This window comes from Geospiza fortis, unplaced genomic scaffold (genome assembly GCF_000277835.1).
Source record: "Geospiza fortis unplaced genomic scaffold, GeoFor_1.0 scaffold70, whole genome shotgun sequence".
Lineage (NCBI taxonomy): Eukaryota > Metazoa > Chordata > Aves > Passeriformes > Thraupidae > Geospiza > Geospiza fortis.
In genome coordinates, this window is record NW_005054317.1 from 4764633 (window position 1) to 4787941 (window position 23309).

The window sequence follows — 23309 nt, forward strand, 5'->3', positions numbered from 1 at the left end:
ACTTTCCTTCCTTCCATCCCTCAGCAGTGCCTTGTCTCAGTCTCCTGGCTCTGGAACTCTAACAGCCTTCTGTGCTTTCTTTACTCACTCTTTTGCTTCCTCAGTGTTCAGGGAAATCTGCTTTTTCCCCAGCCAACCTCTTCCTTCACCCGATACTTCTCTTTCTGCACATTACCTGTCCCTCAGAAACCTCTTCTTCCTTTACAATTCCCACTCTCTCTTTTCCCCATAACTTACCAGATTAAAATGGAACTTATCTCTCATGTCAAATGTTTTATCACATTATATCAAGTGGCATGAATTAAGAGTCAAATAATCTTACTGTGTACATCTACTAGCATGACCCATATCCACTGAGAATGCCTCATTCATGCACAGAGCACAGCAGTGCCTCCTCCGGGCTCGGCTCTGGGGAGAGTTTGCAGCGTGAGCACCAGACAGCAAATCACCCATCAAGCAGGCATGGGGAGAAAAAACAAAACATGAAACAAAAGACTGTCGCTTCCATCTGCAGCGGGCCTGCGAGTGCATTGCTCGTTTGTGTTGAAATTTATTCCACGAGCAGTTAAATTTCCAGAGCTCATCTGGACTGTTCTTTTCAATGCCCACACTGCCTTTTCCCTCATCCTTTCCCTATGATTCACAGTTGGTGTGTTTGTACCGATTTGGGCCATTATTTCCAATTTTCAAAAGGCTGTAATTAACACAAATATTGATTTCAGTTTGATCCACTCATACTTGGTTTTACCAAGCCATATTTTAAACAAATTAACAGTTGACATGAACTAAAAAGCAAAAGAGCAGCTACCTTGGTGGAAAGCAAAAAATGCAAAACCCTTCTTTCCCTCCCTGCCTTCCTCAAGTCTCCCTGATCCGTGTGGAATTAAATAATCAAAGATGGGGTTTTTACATTGCTCTGCCTGTTTTGACTTACACTGGCTGCAGGTGGGAATGGCAGCATGTGGGAGCTGTTCCCATTCCTGTTCCCATCCCAGTGGGACAGAGTTGGGATCTGATGCTACTGGCATGTTTGCATGTGTCTCATGTGTGTGAGTGTGTGCCCGTGAGCAGGGCGAGCTGTGGGGCGGTTGCTTTGCCAGGAGGGAATGGATTGTGCCAAGCCCTTGTCACCCAAAACTTGGAATTATGTTTTGAGCAGTCATGTATTTTCTTTGTCAGGTTGCAGCTGAAGGAGCTGGCTCCTGTGTTCAGCTCCCATCATGGCTCAGGTGCTCCTGGTGGATCAGTACCAGCACAGGGTTTACAAGGGACTCACCAGACCCCATTGAAGTTGGTGCTGTGTTCACCCATGTTTGTGTAAAGGCAGGAGCAAATGAGTAACTCTATTATTGAGCTCAGAAAGAGCCCTGCAGCCTTTTGCCCCTCTCACCTAACCCAGAAAAGCAGCATGGTCATGGGGTCTTTAAGCTCCTTTGGTCTTATTTTCCAAGGACATTTTATGTACTAACTACCTCTTTAATAAGAAAGAGAAGAGGAATAATCAAAAATGGTATCTATGATACTGAGTTAGAGTTGGACCTTATTTTGTTCCTTCTTCCCCCAGTATGACAGAGGAACAATCCTCTTAGCTGCAGTTTGTCCAGGCAATGAAATGATTAACACTTTCATAGCCAGGTCCTCAGTTGGTTTAGTGCAGTGGTGCTGGCTTGCCCAGGCCAAATCTCAGTCTGGTTTAGGCTGTTGTATGACAATAGGGGCAGCAGTGGCAGCAAACAGCTTGAACTTGCCTGCAGGCAAGTCCTGTGCACCCAATGGGATCCCAGTAAAGACACTCACAGTGTGGGCTACATCCCCTTTCTGCACAGGGGGATGTAGCCCACACTGCAGGAGCAGAGGTGCACAGTGCAAAGTTGTCTATTGCACGTTTTGTGGGGTTTGAAGTCCTGGGATACCCCGAATTCCCACACTTCTCTGCAATCTTGCCCTGTGTTCCAATTCATTCCCCATTTGTTTCCTCCCTGGAACAGAGACTGCAGGGTGTGTTAGGCCATGTCCCCAGGGATGCTGGGTTAATATGTCTTTTCTTGGTATTTGCCATGATTTCTTAGCTCAGAAACCATCTCTCTTCCCCTGCATTGCCTGGCTTGCTCATGCCTGCAGAACAGGGCTCTGCTCTTTGGGAGATACTGGTGTTTGTGGCAGATTATTGTTATATTTCTGTGTGGTCTCTGAGTTAATCCTCTTAATTCTGCAAATTAGTCAGGATGGGTTTTCCCCCCTCCCTGAAATAGAGTCATCTTAATTTTAAAAATCTGTATTCTTGGGATCATTGAATGAACAGATTGATCGTGGAGTTCTGCTGGTAATCAAAACCTAACTAGCTTTTTGGCAGTGCTGTTTACTGCAGAGTAACATGACTTATTTACTTGGCCTGGTTCACTAATTTGATAACATTTAAAGCTAAAACACTGTAATAAGGCCCATTGGTAGAGAGCACTGGTAACAGAGGAGTTTCAGAATAGCATCATAGCATCCTCTCCCTGCACTCCTGTACCTGGCTGGGTGCTTTGGGATTTGAAGCCTATGGTACTTTGCACACTATGCAGAAGGATCACAAACTCTGTGTGGTGCCTGACAGGAAGTGAAATTTTATCACTTTTTGCCCAGAGAGGGGAACAGAGTTGACATACAGAATGGAACTTTTTATAGGAACAATGAGGCAGAAGCAGGTGGGTGTATCTTAAACATGGGAAAATATCTTCAGAGTGATCTTGAGTCTTCAGACCAATCCTGCAAAACTCAGGTCCTCTTTGTCTTAGGTCACTCAGAATTTCATAGGATCAGAGTTTATACATCTGTCATTTTGTCTGAAGGTAGTGGGAGTTTTACTTGTGAGGGTTGTGCCCTTTGACAGAAGTTATTTCTAGATCCATGCATGTGTGTATATCTTTACAAACACCCTTGGATACTCACAGTATAGGTTTCAACCCGTCACAACATATGTGATCCAGAAAGTCTATGATTGACTAGTAGATAGTGTGAATGCCAACCTTTCTTCCACATAAATTGGTAAACATTAATGTAAAACATAGGGTGACTATTTCCTCCCCAGCCACAGTGAGTAGCACATACACAAAAGGCTACTGAGCATTGGGTGAGCTCCCCGAGATCCTGTGAATTCCAGCATCCCGATGCAGTCCCTGAATAGCGCAGATGGCATTTTTCTCTCTGATGATTAATTCAATATCTTACCCAAAAAAACAAAAACATGCTTTTGATATGAGGGATCAAAACACCAAGAGAAGCTCCTAAGATTGAGAGGACCTAAAAAAAAAATTAATCTATTTTTTTCCTCCTTGTACTTCTTGAAGACACCAGCCTGAGTAGAAGATAAGGATTAAAACAGATGTGCTTAGTGCTAGTTCATCTGCTTAAATCTAGCAGTCTCTGAGATCAGTGATTAAAAAGCCATCTCTAACTTTGATGAAATCCACTGCAATGGTAATTCTGTGTCTCTGATCGCTGTCTTATGGGCCTCATGTCTGCCTAAACCGGACATAAAAAACATTTCACTGGAGATGATACATGGATTATATGGGTCAATTATACACTTAATCTGCCTTCTGGAGATTAAACGTGCACGGATTGACCCTGCGTATTTGGCTTGTCCTTGGCAGTTATCAGATCAGGAAGGTTGCCTTTACCAAAAAGTCTGGTAAGAACTTAATCACGCAGTGATACTGCCCACTGAGGTGGCAGCAGCCGGGGTGCTGTTTGCAGGAGGCAGTGTTACCACTTCCCTGGCACTGTGAGCCTTCAGCTCCCTCGCTCTGTGTCACAGTGGGGACAGCAGACGGAGAACGCGCTCCGGAAACGAGATGAGCCTGTTCTTCTCTGCAAGGCAGAAACGGCTCCTAGTCTTGGTGGCAGGGTGGGATTAGCAGGGTCTGGCAGGTGTAGCAGGGAGGGCAGTGGTGAGACCAAGGTTTGCTCTGCCCTTGGCTGTCCTCAGTGCAGGGGAACATTCACTCCAGGTCCTCTCATCAGCTAGAGGAGTCAGTATGTCCTTCCCACCATCTTCGGGGAGGCAAAAGCCCCTGGCTGAGGCTCCAGCATCCTGTCCTGTCCCTCAGGCTCAGCTGAGTTTGCCTTTTAGGATGCCCCAGTGATATCCCAAGGCAGATGTTGCATCTGGTGGATTTTGATGGATTTTGGGTTTCTTGCCTCATGCCAGGAATCCAGCAGGAGTGCTGAGGACATGGTGCAGGACAGTCCTCATGTTTCCAAAGCAGGCTGCCCTTGCTAGTATCTGACTTCTAAATATCAGAGATAAAAAGTATGCAGGACACTGTGTGAGTCTCAAGACTTCAGCAAAATCCTTATTCACACTTCCAGGAGCCTGAGTAAGCATTTGTCACTGGAGGATCCACAGGCAGCTCAGCATATGTTTCAGTATCTACACATTAGAGCCTGATAGCACACCTGAAATATATTGAAAAAATTCAAAACACAGCTAGATCAGTTAATTCAGCAAGTCCTCTGCAGACACTGAGGAATTAGCTTATCCTTAAAATCAAAGCTTTTGCCCTTAGCAGGGTTACTCACTTGAATTTTGGCAGCTCCTTCAAGGCATGCTTGCAGGATCATGGCATTTCTTGCTAGACCGTAAGCCTTGCATGGCACAATCAAATGCCAAAACAGAGCCCTTCCCATCCTCCCCTCTTCTTCCCCTGTCCAATCTCAAAAGCCTGGTTGTGAGTCAGTGGAGCTACTCACTGTGAGTTAGAATTACTCACAGGAGCCGGGTTGCAGGATCAGGGGAAGAGCGGATATCAGGCTGCGCGCTGGGCTCCCATCTCGGAGCTGCTTGTAGCCACACTCACCACTTTCTCTTAGACAGACAACAACCTGTTTCCCTCCCACGCAGCTAGACTGCTCATTAGGGCACTAACTCTCTCCCACTCCCATCCTGATATGGCCTCCATGGAGCTATTTCTTCTGCGTTGTTTTTTGCTTTTTTTTTCTCCCTCTCTCCCCTTCCAGAGGGAGTCATGAAACAAAGACAATTAGGCACACCGATCTCAAGGGAGCACAGCTTCCTTCTCCCTCTCTGTGCATCTTTGGAGGAGCCAAAGCCATGCAGCTTTTGCTGCCCTTTTCTGGCTTGGCTAAGCTCAGACCTGGACCTGGAGTTGATCTCACTGCAGGACTTCTGCTGGGAAAAAGCATAAAATTGTGGTGGCAGTTGTCTGTATATCTTCTAGGGGACAAATTCTCTTTGTCCAGAGGGGGCATAGAGTGTACTGTCCTTCTGCAGCCTCTTTTCCTCCCCATGTGCCCTCTTGGAGTCGCAGGGGAGTGGGGAGAGGAGCTTAGCACTGACACCACTCCTGAGAGGCAGCCCTTGTCCTCTGGTATTCCCCTCTGTTAGCTTCACACAGCCCAGGCATGCACTGGGCACATGGCCTCCAGGCTCCCCCTCAGCAAGGCTTCTTTCCTGAAGTGCTCATTTAAGTAGGCTCCATTTAATTTATTTTAGGGTGAGTCTTAATAAAATAAATCCTAGATCTGTCACTGGATTTTACATGCTTGAAAGGGGTTTTTTCCCCTCCTAAATGTCTTTATCAGAACAGCTTTTCGTGTTCCAGTAGACATTTGGTTGAAGACAGTTAATTTGATTTCTTTTCCAGAGGAGATTTTCCATTAATCATTCTAAGAAGGCAGACTGATTGCTCCGTTACGTTAAGGTCAGCATAGGCTTGCTAACATCATCTGCACCGTGCTTTTGAGCGTCAGAGATTTGTGTTTTGGGGCTGGCACTGAGTGAAAGATCATTTATATCCTGGTAGATGCGAGTAGCCAAGGCTTTGGGGGAGCAGGAGCATGGAATTCTCCATCCAGAGAGAGCCTTTTCCTGAGCAGCCTCTGGCCGGGAGCTCTCTGCGCGTTTATAACTGCGGACGAGTTACACGGTGCTCTCTGCCTTCCAGCTAAGTTTAAGAGGCTGTACTGGAGCTGCAGTCCTGTGGGCCATCGGGGAGGATAGCTGGAGGTGGCTGGGTCCCCGCAGGGGTGCGAGGGGCGTGGGAAGGGCCGGGACGTGCCGGTGCCCGCAGGTGCGCGGGGCTGACCCCATCCCGCGGGGCCGCGCTTTGCTCGCTCCCTGCGGGCTCTGCAAAGAGCCTTTGCCCGAAGGAGCTCTCGGTGCAGGGCACAGCCCCTGCGCGGACAATGACGAATTGTCTGATTTCCAGCAGCGCCTTCAATCCGTCTTTTCCTTTTCTCCCCCTGCATCCCAGCCGCACACAATTGCTGCTCAGCCCGCGCCAGCCAGCGGTGCGTGCCAGATTAGCCGTCCCAGGTCATTTTGTTTCTCTTGATCTGCGGCTCTTTCCTTCCCCGGTGCTCCCTTAAGCCTGGCCCTGGATGTATGATATCAGCATTCAAAAATGCCTGGTGGGACTCGGGCAGGGAGTGCGCTGCAGCCGGTGTTTAACCCCGGGAAGGGGAGAGACCAGGGGAGCTGCAGCAATCAGGGCCCAGATGTACAGGCAGCCTCTAGCTACTTTTTTGGAATTTTCAGGCTATAAAAGAAGCAGATAAAGTTTATCAAGCCCTACTTCATGACAGCTTCCAATTTAAACTGGTAACAAGTGTAATGAAAGTATTCTATAGCATGCATTGCTGTGCATCTTACTGAGCAACTGTGCAGCCAGTTTTGTCATCACTGCCTCACACTAACAGGGCTCTGGAATCAGGACAGAAAAATAGCAGTTGTGTGGATATTGTGTTTTACTAGGCTGCTTTATATAGAAACTCAGATTTTAACATGTCAACTTCATTTCTTTTTTGAAAAATGGAAATAAGCAGAGAATATTTTATAAGTTAAAAATGTATTTGAGAACAAGCATCCATACAGGAGTGGTTTTTTGTTTGTGTGCCTTTATAGGTTTTTATGCAGAAGCTCTTTCATTTAAGAAAAGAGAAGTCTGCAAATTCCTGCAAAGCAGCAGGTTTTTGGGGATTTAATTTGGCAGTTCCTAGTGAATGCTGTGCACTTTGCAGAGCTGTATCTGCAGTGAAGGAGAGAGAGCTCAGCACCCAGAGCCCACCTGGTGGTGTGCCCAGGCCCCCGCTCTGTGTGCAGGGATATGGGATGCTCCGTGCCAGCACAGCCTGGAAAGGCATGGTCTTCCAGTTCAGGGCTTCATGTAGCCAGGGCAGGCTTCACCTGTTACCTAAAAGGGGCGTTTTCCGGAGGTGTAATTCAGTGTATAAACAGGATTAGGACTGTCCAGTCTCAGAGGGGAAACGAGGCACTCAGCCTGCAAACCTGGCAGGTTTGGGATGTCCCTGGTTTGAGGACATTGTGGGTGGGAGAGAAGTTTGGGGTGGCAGCCTGCTTCCTTCCCAGATCACCATGAGCACCAACTCCTGCACTCCCTGCCATGGAGCAGTAGTTTTTTGCACAGGGGTCTCCCCTGCAGCTTTCTCTGCCTGCTGCCCTCCATCCATCCCTGACCAGCACACGGCCTGGCAGCTCTGCCCTCCTCAGAGCAGCAGCAGCACATGGCTGGGATGGGTTCAGAGGTGATCTATGCATGGGCTGGCATTGGTGTTTGCTCAGCAAACCCCAGCAGATTGGGACCGGGACATCCCTGGCTGTAGGAAGAGGGGAGCCAGCAGTGCAGTTGCTTTTTCCATGAGATTGTCCCCAGGGCAGAAGAGGAATCATTGACACATTCACCCATCACTCCTGCTGGGGATGTGAGTGTATGGCTCTTTGCTAAGCAGAGACTTTGGTGTCTGGCTAGCAGAGCTGACCACCCTGACATACAGCGGTGGGCCACCCGGTTGAGTACAAGGCATCAGAGTTGTTCCTCCCCCCCGCAGGAGCAGCAGTGTTGCAGATCCCTTTCTGGCTGTGTCACTGCCTACCAGGGGAAGCCTTTGCCTGTGTGCTGAGAGTGCACGGATTGCCTGCAGAGCCACTGAGGGTCAGCACAGACAAACCTGCACCCTCTGTGGCGTGTGGAGTCACAGCTGACAGGACGTGTAGGTGTTACTGGTTCGTGCAGCACCGAGAGCAGGGGCTGTTAGGGGTGAGCTTCTTGGGCACATGTGTTTTTTGGGGATCTTGGCCTCACCAACACAAAAGATATTGACCCTCCCTGTCCCCTTTGAAAAGAAATAAAATTTTGGGCTAAGAGCAGGGAGAAATCTGCAGCAAGGACCTTGCAGGTCAGGCTGTGCCCCTCTGGAGAGCAGGGAATTTGTGCGATCCCACCAGCACGGCCACTAACTCAGCCCCAGCCTCCCTCCCATTAACACCTGTGGCACCGACCTGCCGAGCCCCACCGGGTCCAAGCTCCAGCCAGTTAAGGGTGAGGCGGCAGCCTGAGCACGCCCTGGAGCCGAGCTCCCCGAGCAGTGGGTGCTCTCAGGTGCCATATGTACTGCAAAGAGCGTGCGGCACTTCCCCGCGCCCGGCTCCGCGCCGCGCTCGCTCCCAACGCTCTTCGCAGAGCTCTTACGCGATTCAAAGTTGTTTTGTGGTTTATTTTTGGGAAAGGGGGGGAAAAGAAATAATGTAATTCGGTGATGCCATTTGCATCCTAGACAGATGATGAGTTGCTCTGGCTAGCAGCTTAACCCTATTAGGCAACGTTAGGGACTGTGACTTTATTAAATAATAATACAAATTATTTTCATATCAAGACCCTTTGACTTTGTAACTTCCTCGTATTGGTACGTTGTCAACAAGAATGAAATTTCGTAGTTAAGGAATATAAAATAGAGTAAAAGGCATCCAGAATTCACAGCTCTGGGGTGGATGTTGAAGAACACGCTGTGTGTACTCGCAGTGATAGCATTATAGTGGTACATAAAATACCAGGGAAAAAAAGTACTTCTACTTCAGTAGTAGCTGTGAGTGTCACCTGGGAGACTGAGACTTATTCACAAGGCTTTGGTAGAACAAGGTCAAAATTTTATTTAAAAAAAAAAAGACCCCAAGGTTTCAGGGGATTTTTATCAAATTGCTAGCACTTTGCCAGATCTCTAGAATTTAATGTGGAGTTGTATAGAGAGGCTCGGTTCTGAAGATGAGGGTCATGTTGCCTGCTGTGAGGACCACTCACCCAGAGCCCTGCTGAGCACAGCACAGGGGTGAGGTGCTGACGTGGGGTGCCCAGTTTGGCAAAGAGGTCACGAATCCCAAACACTGACAGTTCCTGAACATACCAAGGCAAAGACCCTGCGGAGAAGTTAAATTAGCATGCTGCAAACTGTCACCAGAGCTTAGATTTATTTTCCAAAAGATACTTTCCAAAGGGTCTGAATTTAGGGTGAATCACCTTTCTACCAGCAACCTGAGGGCTGCCTGAAGCCCTCCCAGCGCTCTGCTCTGTGGAGCTGCACCAACAGACCCACTTTAGATGTTGGCTTTTCATACCTAACTTAAAGAATTATGTGCCACAGAAAAGCTGCCTAATGACCGGACAGCGTTATTATCTGGCATGCAGCAGCATAGCAGGACGATAACTATTTATTTACTCTTTGTGGATTATGTTCTGTTATTTTCTAGTCTTTGGCAATAGCAAGAGAGCATCTGATATATACAATATTGGTGTGTATCCAATTGTTTGTGAACATCCCAAGTTTTGAAACATGGTTGTGAGAGAGGAATATAAGCTTAAGCTTGAAAGGCTAAAAAGCAGAAAGCCCCACACGTAAATGCTATTATACACTTAATGAGGCAGGGTTTAAAAAAAAAATCAGCCACACAAGTTGGTTTTATCAAAGAAAATGTATAAATAACAACCAGTGATTCAGAGTGCCTCACAAAGGGAAAAGCAGGGACGGGAAGCTAGCACTTCACTTGTGGCATTCAGATAATTCTATTTACTACACTAATCTTTTGGGCTTAGCAATTGACAATCAATATATTATTATCAACAAGCGTTAATGCAAACAAAAAGCTTCTATTTCTTTTTTTAACTGTGTTCCCCTAAGTCCCTTAAATTTAATTAAAACCAGACAGCTCTCCTTCTAGTACAAATTAGAGTTAAAATCATATTAAATATTTGTTCCACGGGAAAACAAAAGTGTCAGCTTGTGCTACCAGGTTTGGCTGTTTCTTTTTTCCTCCTTTTTTTTTTTTTTTTTACACACAGAGGGGAAAAAAAAATACCAGCTACTCAAAGTTAAAATAAAGTCTCTCTCCCTCCCTCCTCGTCTCCCAAGACTACTGTCTATAACATGTTGTTCCTTATAGAAAGTGGGATATGGTGGCATTTGCTTGATTAACTTGCTCGACAAAAGTGACAGCTGCTGTGGGTGCATGTAGCTAAGCTGCACAGCGCAGTTCCGCCTTTGTACATCTGTCAGCAAAAAAGGAGGAATAAAGAGTGAAAAGAGACAAATTGGTCCCAAAAGGCAATCCATTCAACTCAGGAGGTTTGCTCTATTCAAGCACTCGCTGGGAATCTCAAGTGCTAGGTAGCTTATTCAATTTCATTCATTCTTTAGAATGAGCCCTCAAGTGTTTAATTTCTTATTCTGTTGAATAAAAGGGGAGCTTTTTTTTTATTGGAAGCATTAATTGTAAGACTAGCTGATCAATGCCTGCAATATTAACTCATTGCTTATTTTATGGTTAGCTGTGTGCTCCGAGAGCCACAGCCGCTAAACTTATTTCTGTAACGTGGGCAGTGTCACACCAATTTCTGTGCTTGTGGAAAACCTGGGCAACGTTGTTCTCAGTGCCCTGAGCCCTGTGCCCTGCCCAACTTGGGGGAATGGTCCAAATCCTTGGCAGGTGTAAATCGAAAGAGCCTCTGGGTCATTATTGGTGCCACCCATGGCTGCGGCCAGGACATGGCCGAGCCAGATGCTCTGTGCCTGGGGGCTCAGCCCTGAGCCCACTGCAGCTTTGGCCCTCTGTGCTGGAGGAGATTTTACAGCTCCAAATGCTGAGCTGCCTTTGGGTGGTTCTCTGGTCCCCAGCGAAGGGCAGGGCAGGGGAGCCCTTCTGCAGGGCTCTGTGGAATAATACACAGAGCACAGTATGGATTTTGTTGAGTAGAGGCAAGGAAAGCTGATGAGAGGATGGGATGGGTTTTGCTGCATGGACAGGTCTCTGTTTACCCTCCAGAAAATGTATGCTTGTAGGGGAGAGGTGTGCCTCTTCCTTCTTCATTGTGTGGCAGAAGGTCCATCTCAGTCTCCTCACTGACACTGGGGACCCGAATGGTGTTTGTGCTTGAGTGCCTGTGGCTTTTCATCCTACTCCTCATATCTTAACTCAAGCTTTTCAGACACATTTGTGTCACCAAGGCCCTGTCCCTGCTCTATCCCCACTCTCCCAGCCTGGGGCACAGCACATCTGTAGCAACACAAAACTCAGATTTCCAGAACAGCCTGAAAAACAGCTGGACTCAGCTCTGCCAGTCTGGCCAAGACCTTGCTAGCAGTGCTTGGGAGCAGGGCAAGAGTCACTGTCCTCATCCACACCCAGCATCCCAGCAGAGCTGGCCATTGGGAAAGGGATTGCATAAACTGCTCTGTGTGTTCATGCTGGGAATTTCTCTTTATTTCTGATAGACAAGAGTAGGAACTGCGTTGGCTGTGAGGCCCTGTGCTTTGGGTTTGCCATCTTTACCAAGTTTTTGGAGCAGCAATGACTGCCTGGAACCAACAGCAAAAGAAACATTGAGGGAAGGTGGAGAGGAGCACTTTGGTGGCCACAGAAGACTGAATGGACAAGAATGATCCTTTCATGACTGCCATAGGGAGATCAGGGCTTTGGGTTGCAGGGCTGCAGGCAGTTCTGGTGTACAGACCTGGCTGTGCTGCTGGGCACACTGAGAGTGCAGGAAGGGACACGGTGCCTGGGGCTGGCAGGCTGCTCCTGAAGAGTTCCTGCTCCCAGGAACTTGGAGAACAGGTTCCTGAGAGCAGGAACACACAAGTCCTCCTCCAGCACTGGCAGCTGTGTGCACAGGGCTGGTCCCCAGGCAGTGTGTCCCTGCACTGCTGGGGCTGCATCCCTCCCTTCCCTGTGGAGATGGCACCTGCTCAGGGGAGGTGGCTGCCATGAATGCATGTGACAACACCAAATACCCAGTTTGATCTCAGGGCCACCCAGGGCTGGGATGGACACGGCTCTGTCAGCTGTCCCCTACTGTCAGCACAAATCATCACAGCCCCACTCTGCCCTCCCCCAGCTGAGCTTCTGGCCCATTGGACAGGGATGCAAATGCCAGAAACAAAGAGTTGGTAATTTTATCTTTTTTTTTTTTTCCTGGCTGATCAAACCACTTTGAGCTGTTGCCTGAGAGCAGGTTCAGTTTTCCTTTAGGAAGTAAAACTCACAACCAGCCTTTTCCCCTTTCCCTTCCCACTTCTGTGGTCCCTTCACTTTGTGCTAGCCAGCTCGGGGATGTGTGGTGGCGTCCGCCCAGCATCCAGTTCCTCATCTTTGAAACACCTTGAATTCAAGGGTTCATTTCAAAGCTGCCTTTCAGCATTTCAAAACAAGCCCATGTCCTGGACAAAGAGAGGGAGCCAGCCAGCATTCAGAGCCTCTTTGTGCAGTGTGTGTCACAGTTTTAAATAGATTTGCCCTGCTTGGATTGGTTCTGGTTGGAAAGCGAGTACTGAAATGAGAGGTCATAGGGGAGAGTTACTATGGTAATTGAGTAGTATCACCAGTAGTTTTGCTCTTATGAGCATTAAAGCACATAATAATAGACAAACAACAGTGGTTAAAGCAAGCAGGTAGGATTACTATGTTCTTTTGTCAGAAGTATATAATGTCTTGTAGTCAGTTTTAAAGACTTCTCAACCCCAAATCCACCCAGCAGTCACCTGCTGAGTAATTTTGTATGCCTAATCTCTAGCCCTTAACTACAAGCTTTCTGCTAATTTGAGGCAAATGGGTATTTTTGACACTAAATAGGGCAGTAAAGAATCCCTGACCTAGAAAAACTCCGTTCCAAGGCACTGAGAGCAGAAAAATATTCTTTCAGCATCCTTGTGAGACCTTTGGAATGACATAAAATAGCTTTGACTAAACTGTGCTGCAGCCTTCGATTAATGGTTTGCAGAAACTTGCTGAACATCCCTACTACAACTTCCCCCATAAAACTTGTCACTTCAGATTGCCATCAGCCACCACAACAATAATCATTTCATGCCTATTGCTAATTGCAAGCACAGCTGAGGCTCAGCAGGGTGCTCTTGCACAGTCCCAGGCCTTTATACCAGCCTCAATCTGTTGTATGGCACTTGTTCACACACAAAAAAACTACCAGTAAAGGCAGAAAGAGGCAGAGTCACAGGTTCCTTGTAATCCCTCTGCTACCCTGCTGACAACCCAGCCCTATAAGCATTCCTGGTTTTGTCCCACTCTTTACAAAAGCTGAAGTGACCTTAAGCTACTAGTATGTAAGCTTTTGAATGAAGAATACAGCTCCTTCAGGTGCCTTAAGAAGCAGTGTTGCATCTGGCTTACGAGATTCTGTTTGCAGCACTCCTGGGGAGAGCTGTGGCTTCCTGTAACATGTAAAATATGAGTGTGAACTCAAGGTTCATGGCAAGGAACAGGAGGTCATGCTTCCATTCAGCTCACACCAAAGAGAACGGGGCTTTGCAGATGTTCCTGGGTGTGTGTAATGACACCACCTCCCAGAAAGCACAGGAGCCCAGCACAGGGCTGGGTTTTGATAAAATGTGCCACATTCAGTGTGCTACTTGCAGATTTATTCATACCAATTTCTACAATTTATGTATTCAGAGACAAACTTGCTATTTCAGGAACTTATTGATCATGTTTTTGCATTCAAAAAAAAAAAAAAGAAGGCAGAGGGCTGGGGAACAAGTAAGCTTATTGCTCAGGCTGGTTGGGGTGCTGGATGGGCAGCCATAGAAATACAGCTTTTGTAATGCTCCAGCTCCTGTAATGCCCATCCTGGTGCATCCCAGCTGGCTCATGGCCCACCTCATCCACCCAGCAATGAGGGTTGCTGTGAAAGACAGGAGAAAAGGAAAACAAACCTGAAAGAGGGATTGAATTCCTGTCCGTACAAATACAGTACCTGCTTGCAGTGACTGGGCTCTGATAGTGTCTGCATCTCCTCTGATGGGGCTGGCTCATGGTGTGCAGCCATGGGGCTGTGGTTTGCCTCTGCTGGAGCCCTGTGTCCCTTCCTGCTGACATCCTGCTGGAGGAGTGGTACCCACCATGCATCCATGAGGATGCAGGCTCCACAGCCTGTCCTCACCCTGTGCCCCCAGACTGAGTGTAACTTGTCCCCTGAGTGAGGGACAGGGATGCCAGCAGCAGCAGTAATGTGTGTGTATTACAGTGAGTTACATGTGGGCTTTTCTCCACAGGCCTAGGCCATCAGGGGGGTCTATTCATTCTTTACAACCAGGCATGAGGAGTTTTTTGCAGAAAATATATTTATGATATTTACTTTGGTGTGCCCATGAAATGTGCCTGAAATGTGTTGCAAACCCCTTGTCAGAGCCCAAAGTTCAGTATTTGGGCTGTGGCCTCTGCACCTTGTCTTTGGGGACAAGCCACAAGGCTGGAGCTGGATCCCAGAGGGGACCCTGTGTGCCCAGCATGAAGCCCACTGCCCCTGAGGGCATGGCAGACCCCCTTGGGGAAAGCAAGGTGGCCAGTGTCCCCACAGGACCACTCTGTGCTCTTTTGTCTGAGGTGAATACGTTTCTGTTTAGGAGCATTTGGCTTTTTTGTTGTTTTTTTTAATAATATAGTCATATGCAAATGCTATCTTCTTTGGTAGGTTAGTCATGAATCAGAGGGCTTATGCGTCTTATAGCACATCAACACCAGCGAGAGCTAAAGGGAACATTTAATTTATGGGCTAACTTATTTTTATGAATATGCAGGGCTGAAATTCAGCAGTTGGTGTGTGCTCTATGAAGTGACGTGACGGTTTTGTGTATCAAGATCAATGAATTAGACTTTGTCTTTTTCTCATAAAGCAGAAAGTCTTGGGAGTGAGTTGGCTTTGAGAAAGAGAGCTCCTTTCATGCAGCCGAGCGCTGCGCCTGGCTGAGCCCTTGTCAGCCACTGCTCGAGAGGAGAGGGCTGCAATTCACATTTGCTTCCAAGGAGTTTGCATCTCCCCAGAACCCAGAGTGTTTGAAGTGCCCTCCAGAAACACAGAAAAGCATTTCATTTGGCTTACTCGTAAGGTCTCACAGCAGCAAAGTCACCTTGCCAATACCCTCCGGGCAGAGGTTATAATTTCTATTTGGGATCACATAGCCCTGTGGGCGTGTGTGGCGTGGGACAGACAGAAATGGCAGGACCTGCCCCTGCCAGGGACTTCTCATCTCATGTGGAGTTGACACAAACACCCAGCAGATCGTTCTGTGGAAGCTGGGAGGCGGCAGGGGAAGGGAGGGGGCGTGTGTGTAACACATGGTTGTGCCCTTACCTCTGGGGGCTCCCATTTGAAGAGGTGGCAGAAGGGGAAGGAGGTGTTTGGCTGACCTGGGCATCCATGTGCCAGCACAGCCCTGGGTCACAGCTAATGTCACCCAAGAGCATGACTCAGTTAAGCACTGATTGCAGAAAAGCAGCTTTATGAACATTAACAATTTCTCTGTTTTGCCCGCGTGGGTCTGCAGCATTTCATGGGAGCCCAGGCAGATCCCCCAGTGGCAGCAGTTGCTCTGTGCCACCCAACCACCAGCTGGCTGTTGGCTGCCCTGGCTCCATATACCTGGGATCCTCAGGGGGTATCCAGGGACACTCTGACTTCTCAAACTAGTCTGAGGCATTGGAAGGTATGAAACCCCACCAGACCTTCATGTCTCCTACGCTCATCAGGTCCACACCAGCTGCCCAGGTCACTTCACTCACTGTTCAACCCCAGTCTGATGCCAGCACCTCAGGTGACAGCTGAGAGCTCCTGCTTGCCAGTCTCAATTAGTCTCAACCAAGCTCTTGCCAGCTTTCTGTCCTGGAGAGGAAGGGTCAGCAGAATCTCTGCCACAAGTTACACAAGGTGTAAGCATTGAGCATGAGGTCACCACATGCCATTTCTTGGGTGACTCTTTCATCTCCTTATTTCCTACATGTTTTAAAGAGTTGGTGTAGAAATTAAAGTAGAGGAGATCATTGGAGCTGGGGGGAGAACTCTTCCCCGTGCAGCTCCTGGGTATACTCTGAGCCACTCAGCTCAGAGATGTGTATTGATCACATTTTTGAGATGCAGGGCTGGTTTAGCTTAGACTCATTTGTTTGCTTTGGTGAGCCTCATGCCACCTTGTGGGTGCCAGTGTCAAAGGAAGGAGGGAAGCAAATCACTGGCAAGTTTTGCAATTACAGAATTTTTAGTTGTCTCCATTCCGCTGCTGCACCAGCAGCAGGACAGGGCATGTTCTGTGTCAGAGACCCCCCAGCCCAAGGGGGCACTGAGGGGGGCACCAAGACCTGACTTGGACTGGTGCAAAGTTTCAGGCTTGTTGGGAGGCAACGGCATCCCAGACTATGGATGGTGCTCTGTCAGGATCTTCATAAACTGGTCTGGTGGAGTTTCTTTAGTATTTTAACTGGTTCTAGATTAATTGCAGCTGGTCTGCAATGTGGGGTTTGATCTCTGCATGTAAGAGATGTGATGAGAAGGGTACAGCTGTGCATACAGAGGTGTGATGGGTTTTTGCCTGCTTTGTAACCACCCTTTGTGCTGAGCACCTTGGGGAGGTTTTGTGGCTCCCCACCCACCCCCCAGGCCCTGCTTTTCCTCCTCTCAAGGGCTCGCTGCTCATCTGTGGGCAGCAGCTGTGCCACATCAGCCCTGCATGAGCAGGGCTCTGATCCACAGCTCACCAGAGCCGTCCTGCACTGCAGGCTGCTGCCACACTGCTGCGAGCCTTTTGCACAGACAACAGCACAATTTCAGCCCCTGGAGGGGCCCTGTGAGTTCAGCAGCTTGAAACAAGCTGATTCCTTTGCTGCTTTTCCATCTTTCATAACTGTGAGGGTGAAACCAAAGCACTTCCCACACAGCCTGGGCAGGCACCCACCTGTAGGTGCTCACACCAGCATCCTTCCCCCCAGCCAAACCTTACCCTGCATGAGCCTCCCCTCTGCTCACCCTCAGGGTCCCAGACTCATCCTGTGGCTATTTATGATTGAATTTGAAGATGGTAAGTAACCTGAGTGTGGGACCAACATCCTAAAAGGCAGGACTGTGTTCTCACTGTGGGGGAAACAGGTTAAAAATATGGCTCGAGCCAAACACACGTCACTGCTGGCAGGTGCCATCAATGGCAAAATCAGATTGCAAGGCACTACTGGTGGCCTTTACCCTCCTAATAAGTTTATTTTGTTATTATTGTTATTAAAATTTAAAAGCCCATGCAGGGAAATTCTGTGTAAGAGCAAATGCCAGTCTCCCCTCTCAGTCTGTGGCCCCCCATGAGCAGGCTGGCAGGTGGGTGTGAGGGTCAGAGGTGGCAGTGAGGGGATGCTGGGGGCACAGGTGTCACTCAGGGCATCGCACAGAGCCCCGTGTGGGTGCTGGAGAAGCCGTGTCTCTCTTGCAGCAATGGTACACCAGCTCCATGAGTGTTGTGTGCACTTGGCTGACAGACCGCATGGACCTGCAGCTCCACATCTACCAGCTGAAAACCCTCATCAGGATAGTCAAGGTAAGCACACAGGGTGTTCCCAGTGCCCCTCCCTGTCAGGAGGAGCCTTTGTGTGCTCCTGCATGTGTGTGGCACGTGCTCTGTCACTGGCAGAAAAATTAAGGATTCATTAAAGTTCTTTTAAAGAATTAAGATAGCTGTGTCTATGGCAGGTAGCACTGGATAAACAGGAACTTTAAATGCAGAGAGATGTAAAATACAAGTGTGCAAATAAGAACAAATTTCTTGCATTAAAAACCAAACTCTCTTGTTATTTGACCTTATCTGTACAGTAAGTGCACCAAAATTGGCCTTTTTGTGGACAAATTCACTGATCACAAATTCACTGATCACACCTGTGAGCTCTGGTGTTAAAATGGGTTAAATCAACCCAAAAGTTTTTAACGCTGTTTTGCTAGAAACATTTAAGCCCAGCTATGGCTCGTGATTATTGTCAGAATGCAAATGAGATTGTTCTCATAGTTAATTGAAGTTGTTTCTTTTACAATGGATGTATATAATCAACTCTAAGAGATCACAAAGGTGAGATAACATACCCTGAAAGTAGCATTTTTTTTCTTTAAGTGCACGTGTATGTGTATATCTGTGTGTGTGTGTGCCTTGGACTAATGATAATTATTTCAGTGTGAAATCACAGTGGTTTACATGAAATAATAAGATCACAGAAGGGGGTAAATATATTTTTGATCATTTTAGGTTCTATCTAATGCTTTTTGGTCTAGTATTTTATAATGTTTATGGTCTTGTGTGCAGTGAACACATTGAAGGCATGAATAAATTAAAACTGAAATGTATTAAATGTGCTTTTCATAACTGAAAACAACAGGCACAGACAGATTATTCCTACTTGTCAGCTAGCTGAGGAAAGCTTTTTTTCCTTATGCTTTATTTATACCAATATTACATTCAGAAGCAGCTATAACAAACCCAAGGACTTTCTGAAATAGCAGAACAGTAAATAGTTTCTATGCAGAGCACAGAGCAGAATTAAATTAACAACAAGACCAGAGTTTTATCTCACAGAGTTGAGAAGGTTTCAAGCATAAATTCAAATAAGAGATATTAATTGTAATAACAAGGGAGGTATGGGAACCATGGAAATACAATACTAGGTTGAGGTGAAGAAAGGGAGATTTAAGAAACATGTGCCCCATGCTTATATTTATACCTCAATAATTTCGTCCAGTATCCTGGACTTAGTTTATTTAATCCCTGTACTGTAGGTAGGATTGTTTAATATGGAGCATTCCAGGAACGTGTAATCATGTCTGTGGGTACAGGGGATAAGCATCCTGCTGCCTGAAGAGAAATAACTGACATTAGAGGCAGGATGAACACATCCAGGAGCCAGGGAAGTCCGTTGGAGCAGAACCCTTACATTGCTTCGATGTCTTTTTAGACACCAGCCCCCCCTACGCAAAACGGTGCTGGTTTGAAGCTGCCCAGCCCACAAAGGCAGGGCTGGAGTCACAGAGCTGTAATTTGTTGCCCAAGGCACCCTAAAGGGAGGGTGCAGTGGCCAGCAGAGATGCTCCTGTGGCCTCTGCGCTTCCCAGGCGATGCAAAATGTCCCCAGGGCTGGGGTTTCCCTGGTATCCCAGCCTCTCCCATTAGAGGCCCCAAACCCCCAGCACTGGGGCACAGGATGACTTGTGCAGGGGAGCTGGTGTTGGCCCTGACCTCTCTCTGTGTCTGTGCTTTAGAAAACATACCGAGATTTCCGATTGCAAGGCGTGCTGGACTCCACCTTGAACAGCAAAACCTACGAGACCATCCGGAACCGGCTGACAGTGGAGGAGGCCACGGCGTCGGTCAGCGAGGGCGGGGGGCTCCAGGGCATCACCATGAAGGACAGCGATGAGGAGGATGAGGAGGATGACTAGGGGAGCTGGAGCAGCAGCTGGGGGTCGCCTGGTATCCGTGCATGTACCTCGTCTGTAACTCAGTTAGCCACATTAGGAATTTTTATGTCAGCTCTAAATGCCCATGAGAAGTTTACCAATACAAATGCCATGTTAGCTGTGTGGTAATAAGATTAGCACCTCTCTTTGATTCATCAGTTTCCTAATTTCATATCTATATGTTCATAAGCAATATGGAGCACCATTGTTTAATACTGTTAATGGAAAAACTACATAGAAAACATCCTAGGTGTGTCCCTGTTATTAAAGTTTAAACAATGCTTCATTAATGTACTGTATATACATTGATGGTAAATTGTTGTGAAGATGAGTGACTCGAGTCCTTTCATTTCTTTCTCTTCTGTGGATGCCAACTGCTTAAAATTAATTAAAAAAAAAAACAGCTTTGTTTTTAAAAGAAAAACCAGGCAATTACAAATGATTTTTTTGTTCTCTCTCTGTTCATTTAAAAACCAGAAAACAAACAAACCCAGACAGCCGTTTGAATCATTCTGCATCCTTGTTAAAGTACCAGGCTCTTCCCTTCAATATGCAGTTAACTCCATAGAGACTACATCCCAGAGGATTAGTCATTCTAATTGCCACACCAGATTAATCCTATCATTATGGATATATCATGCCACATTACAAGTCCAAAGCAGTTGTTTTATGTTGACGTTTGCTCCTCTAAATGTTACATTTTTGTTTAAATTTCAAATAACCGTGTATGTACAAAGACAACTTTAATTACAATCTTAGACTCTACAAATGTGTTTATAATAATATATTGAATATTTATTTCGGTAGATTGTAACCATAATTTACAATTCCTCTGTTTCACAATGGTTTTTATATATGTCATGTACATTGCATTTTGACCAGTAACTGCATGTCCATCAGTTCCTTCTCCAGAGCTTTTACTTTCTGTGTAAAATAGTGATCCATCTTGCTTTTTTTGCCTTATACAAGCCGACAGTTGTAAAAGTGTGAGAACTGTGGCTTCTCAATAAATAACTATTCAGATGTCCTAATAATAAATTATGGAGTCTTTTTATGTCTGCCTTAGAAAAAAAAAAACCAAACTAAGCTGAGATGTAAGAGCCCCAACTTCACAGAATAAAGGCATTTTCTTTTCTCATGGGTGTTCTTTAGTTTATTAATTAAGAAGATGGTTTCCTGATTTGCTCCCCAAGGTCAGGATTGGGAGCACGCTGTCTGTTCCCCAGGTACAAGGGCATTTCTGCTATGACCACCACAGCTGTCTCCACCATTATCTGCACTCTGTGTCCTGTGATTTGTCCCTCGACATCTAATTGATGTCTGCTCTGGTTCAGCCCCTGTTATTATGTGGTCATCAGCCTTACCCAACACTTGCCCCCCTTCAAAAGGCCTCAGTTTGTATTTTAACTTCTCCCAAAGTAGTCTTAGTGCACCAGGGCAGTGACAAACCTTGAGTTGAAATTAAATAAAAGTGTGGTTTGATGGAAAACCTGTTTAATGGGAGCACACTTGAACTGGCTGCCCAGGGAGGTCATGGATACCCCATCTCTGAAGATGTGCAAGGTCAGGAGCTCTGAGCAGCCTGGTCTAGTGGAAGGTGTCCCTGCCCATAACAGGGGTTTGGAAGTAGATCAACTGTAAGGTCCTTTCCAACCCAATCCATTTTGTGATTCTCTGTTAGACTCAGTTTTCTGAGAGGTTTTGCAGTCCCTCCCTCCCATCAGCTGATTGACACCAGAACTGGTTCCCGCTAGCCCAGGTCTCAGTCATTTGAGAGAGCAGCAGAAGAACTGGTGAGCTTTACCCCCAAACACAACCTGTGGCCATCCTGGGGAACCAGGACAAATCCCTCACAAATAAAAGATGGCCAAATGGAAAGATGTCCTTTCTGGATGAGCCTTCCTGACATAATGAACAATTAAACTAAACCATCTTCCAGAGTCCAGAAGACATGAGACCCACCCTGGACATATGGGAGGAGATTGGGACCTCTGGAACTGCCTGTGAAGGGGTGTTGAGTCCTGGACTGGGCTGGGATAGTTATGGAACCTGGAGCATGTTCACCTGCAGTGCTGGATTTTTGGATCCCTTCCCTCTGTGTCAGTTCAGCATCTGCTGTGGAGGTGCTGTGCAGCCCCACCTGGATGGCCACACCCCACACATTCAGCATCCACCTTTCCCAGGTGTCCTGGGAACCCCACCCCCTTGGAACAGGGGCATTAGCAGGGGCTTCACTTCAGGAGTGGGTGGTGGATGTGCACATTTAGCAGCATTTACATGTTGAGAAGCCATCTGATGCACCAGAATAGACTAATTTTGAGCCCTGAGTTTAGCCCAGCAGACTTGATACTTGTCTTGCTCTGTGCTGCTGGTAGAGGGAAGCATTGCCAGAAAAAGCTACTTCTGAGGACTTAGGCAGAAATATGGCTTTGTGACCACAGACACAGGAAGTTTTTCCCTCTTCTTACCCACCTTTATAGGTGCAGCTACTTGGCCCTGAGTCCTCAGAGGAGCTGGGGTAGTAACTGAGTGTTTAAGTCATACTCAGTCTATCAAAACCTGTTCAGATGGCTCTGCAGGTCTGTCACTGGCATGCACACAAAAAATATCAATTCCTTGACCTCATTATGCTTGGAGCCTTCAATCCCACCCTGAAGCCCTCCCAGGCCTTCCCTGATAAAGCAAGTCTCACAAGATATAAAGCAAGGAACAAACTGCAAGCACCACCTGGTCCTCTCTTTCTGGGGGGTTGAGACCCACTTGAGACCCACGCACACACTGCTGCACACGTGTGTTCATGCCCTCTTTATCCTCTCCCTCAGCTGCTCTGTGTGAAGGACAACAGCTCCAAGAGGAAGCCCTACGAAAGCCTTGCTGGGGTGGTCACCAGGCTGGTAGCAAAGAGCACTGCAGGACATGGAAATTTATAGCTCTGCTGGCAGTCAGGCAGAGCAGAGCTGGAGAAACAGCTTGATTCTGCTCTGGAAATGTCTCCCTTTTTTTTTTTTAAACACAAAATATTTATTGGGTAAAAACACAGCCCACTTCCACCTGCCACCTTTCAAAATAGTGAGCCCTGCTCAGTTTTTTGAATGAGAGAGTGTGGGTGCAGCCTTGAGGAGATGCTCCCTGGCTGTGCATTGCTAACACACATCGGTACCTCCCCAAAACAGCAGTGATTGGACACCCTCGACTGAGTGCCTCTGTCATGAGCAGTGACCCTATGGCCTGTGACAGCTTTTTGTGACCTCAAACCCCAAAAAAGCACCCCAGAAATTCCACAGCCCTGAGGCTTGACCACAGAACAGGGAAGCATTAGCCAACTCACTATTTTTAAGGCATTTGGACCCAAAAGATGAGCTTCAAGGTTATGTACTTTAGTGTAAGCAGGCAGAAGATCTTACAGCATTGCTGCAAAGCAGAATTGAACCTCCCACTCCACAGCCTGCAGCCTGTGGCTGAGCAAGGAGTGCACTGCCCCCTGATCCCCACTGCCTTTAACCCTGCACGTGGCCAGGCTGTGCTGGCAGCCCAACCCTCCCCTAAATTTGTGCTGCACTGTGGTACCAGGGGTGGGAAGAGCCACCTTGGGTCAGCCCTGAAGAAATGTCAAATTCAAAATGGTTGGATGGTTGGTTTTGCCTGAAAAATATCAATCTAGGTTCAAATCCTGCCTGGGTTTGAATCCCACCTGGCCGCAGACTACAGTCTGGACAGGGCTCAGCTCCTGCAGAGCAAAGCTACACCTAG

General features: G+C 47.3%; 1 protein-coding gene across 15 annotated transcripts in view; it reads left to right on the forward strand.

Annotated features, from left to right (window-relative positions):
- The window catches only part of CADPS (calcium dependent secretion activator), a 163454-nt gene extending 142757 nt beyond the window's left edge, over nt 1–20697 (forward strand). For 14 of the 15 annotated variants that reach the window (XM_031056399.1, XM_031056405.1, XM_031056400.1 and 11 more), the window contains 2 exons: nt 17554–17658; nt 19362–20092. In XM_031056399.1, coding sequence (XP_030912259.1) covers nt 17554–17658; nt 19362–19541 — 285 coding nt within the window. In that variant the 3' untranslated portion in view covers nt 19542–20092. Of the gene's footprint in view, nt 1–17553; nt 17659–19361 lie in introns of all 15 variants that reach the window. The other variant, XM_031056398.1, reaches the window with a different exon arrangement.
- The last annotated feature ends 2612 nt before the right edge of the window (nt 20698–23309 follow it).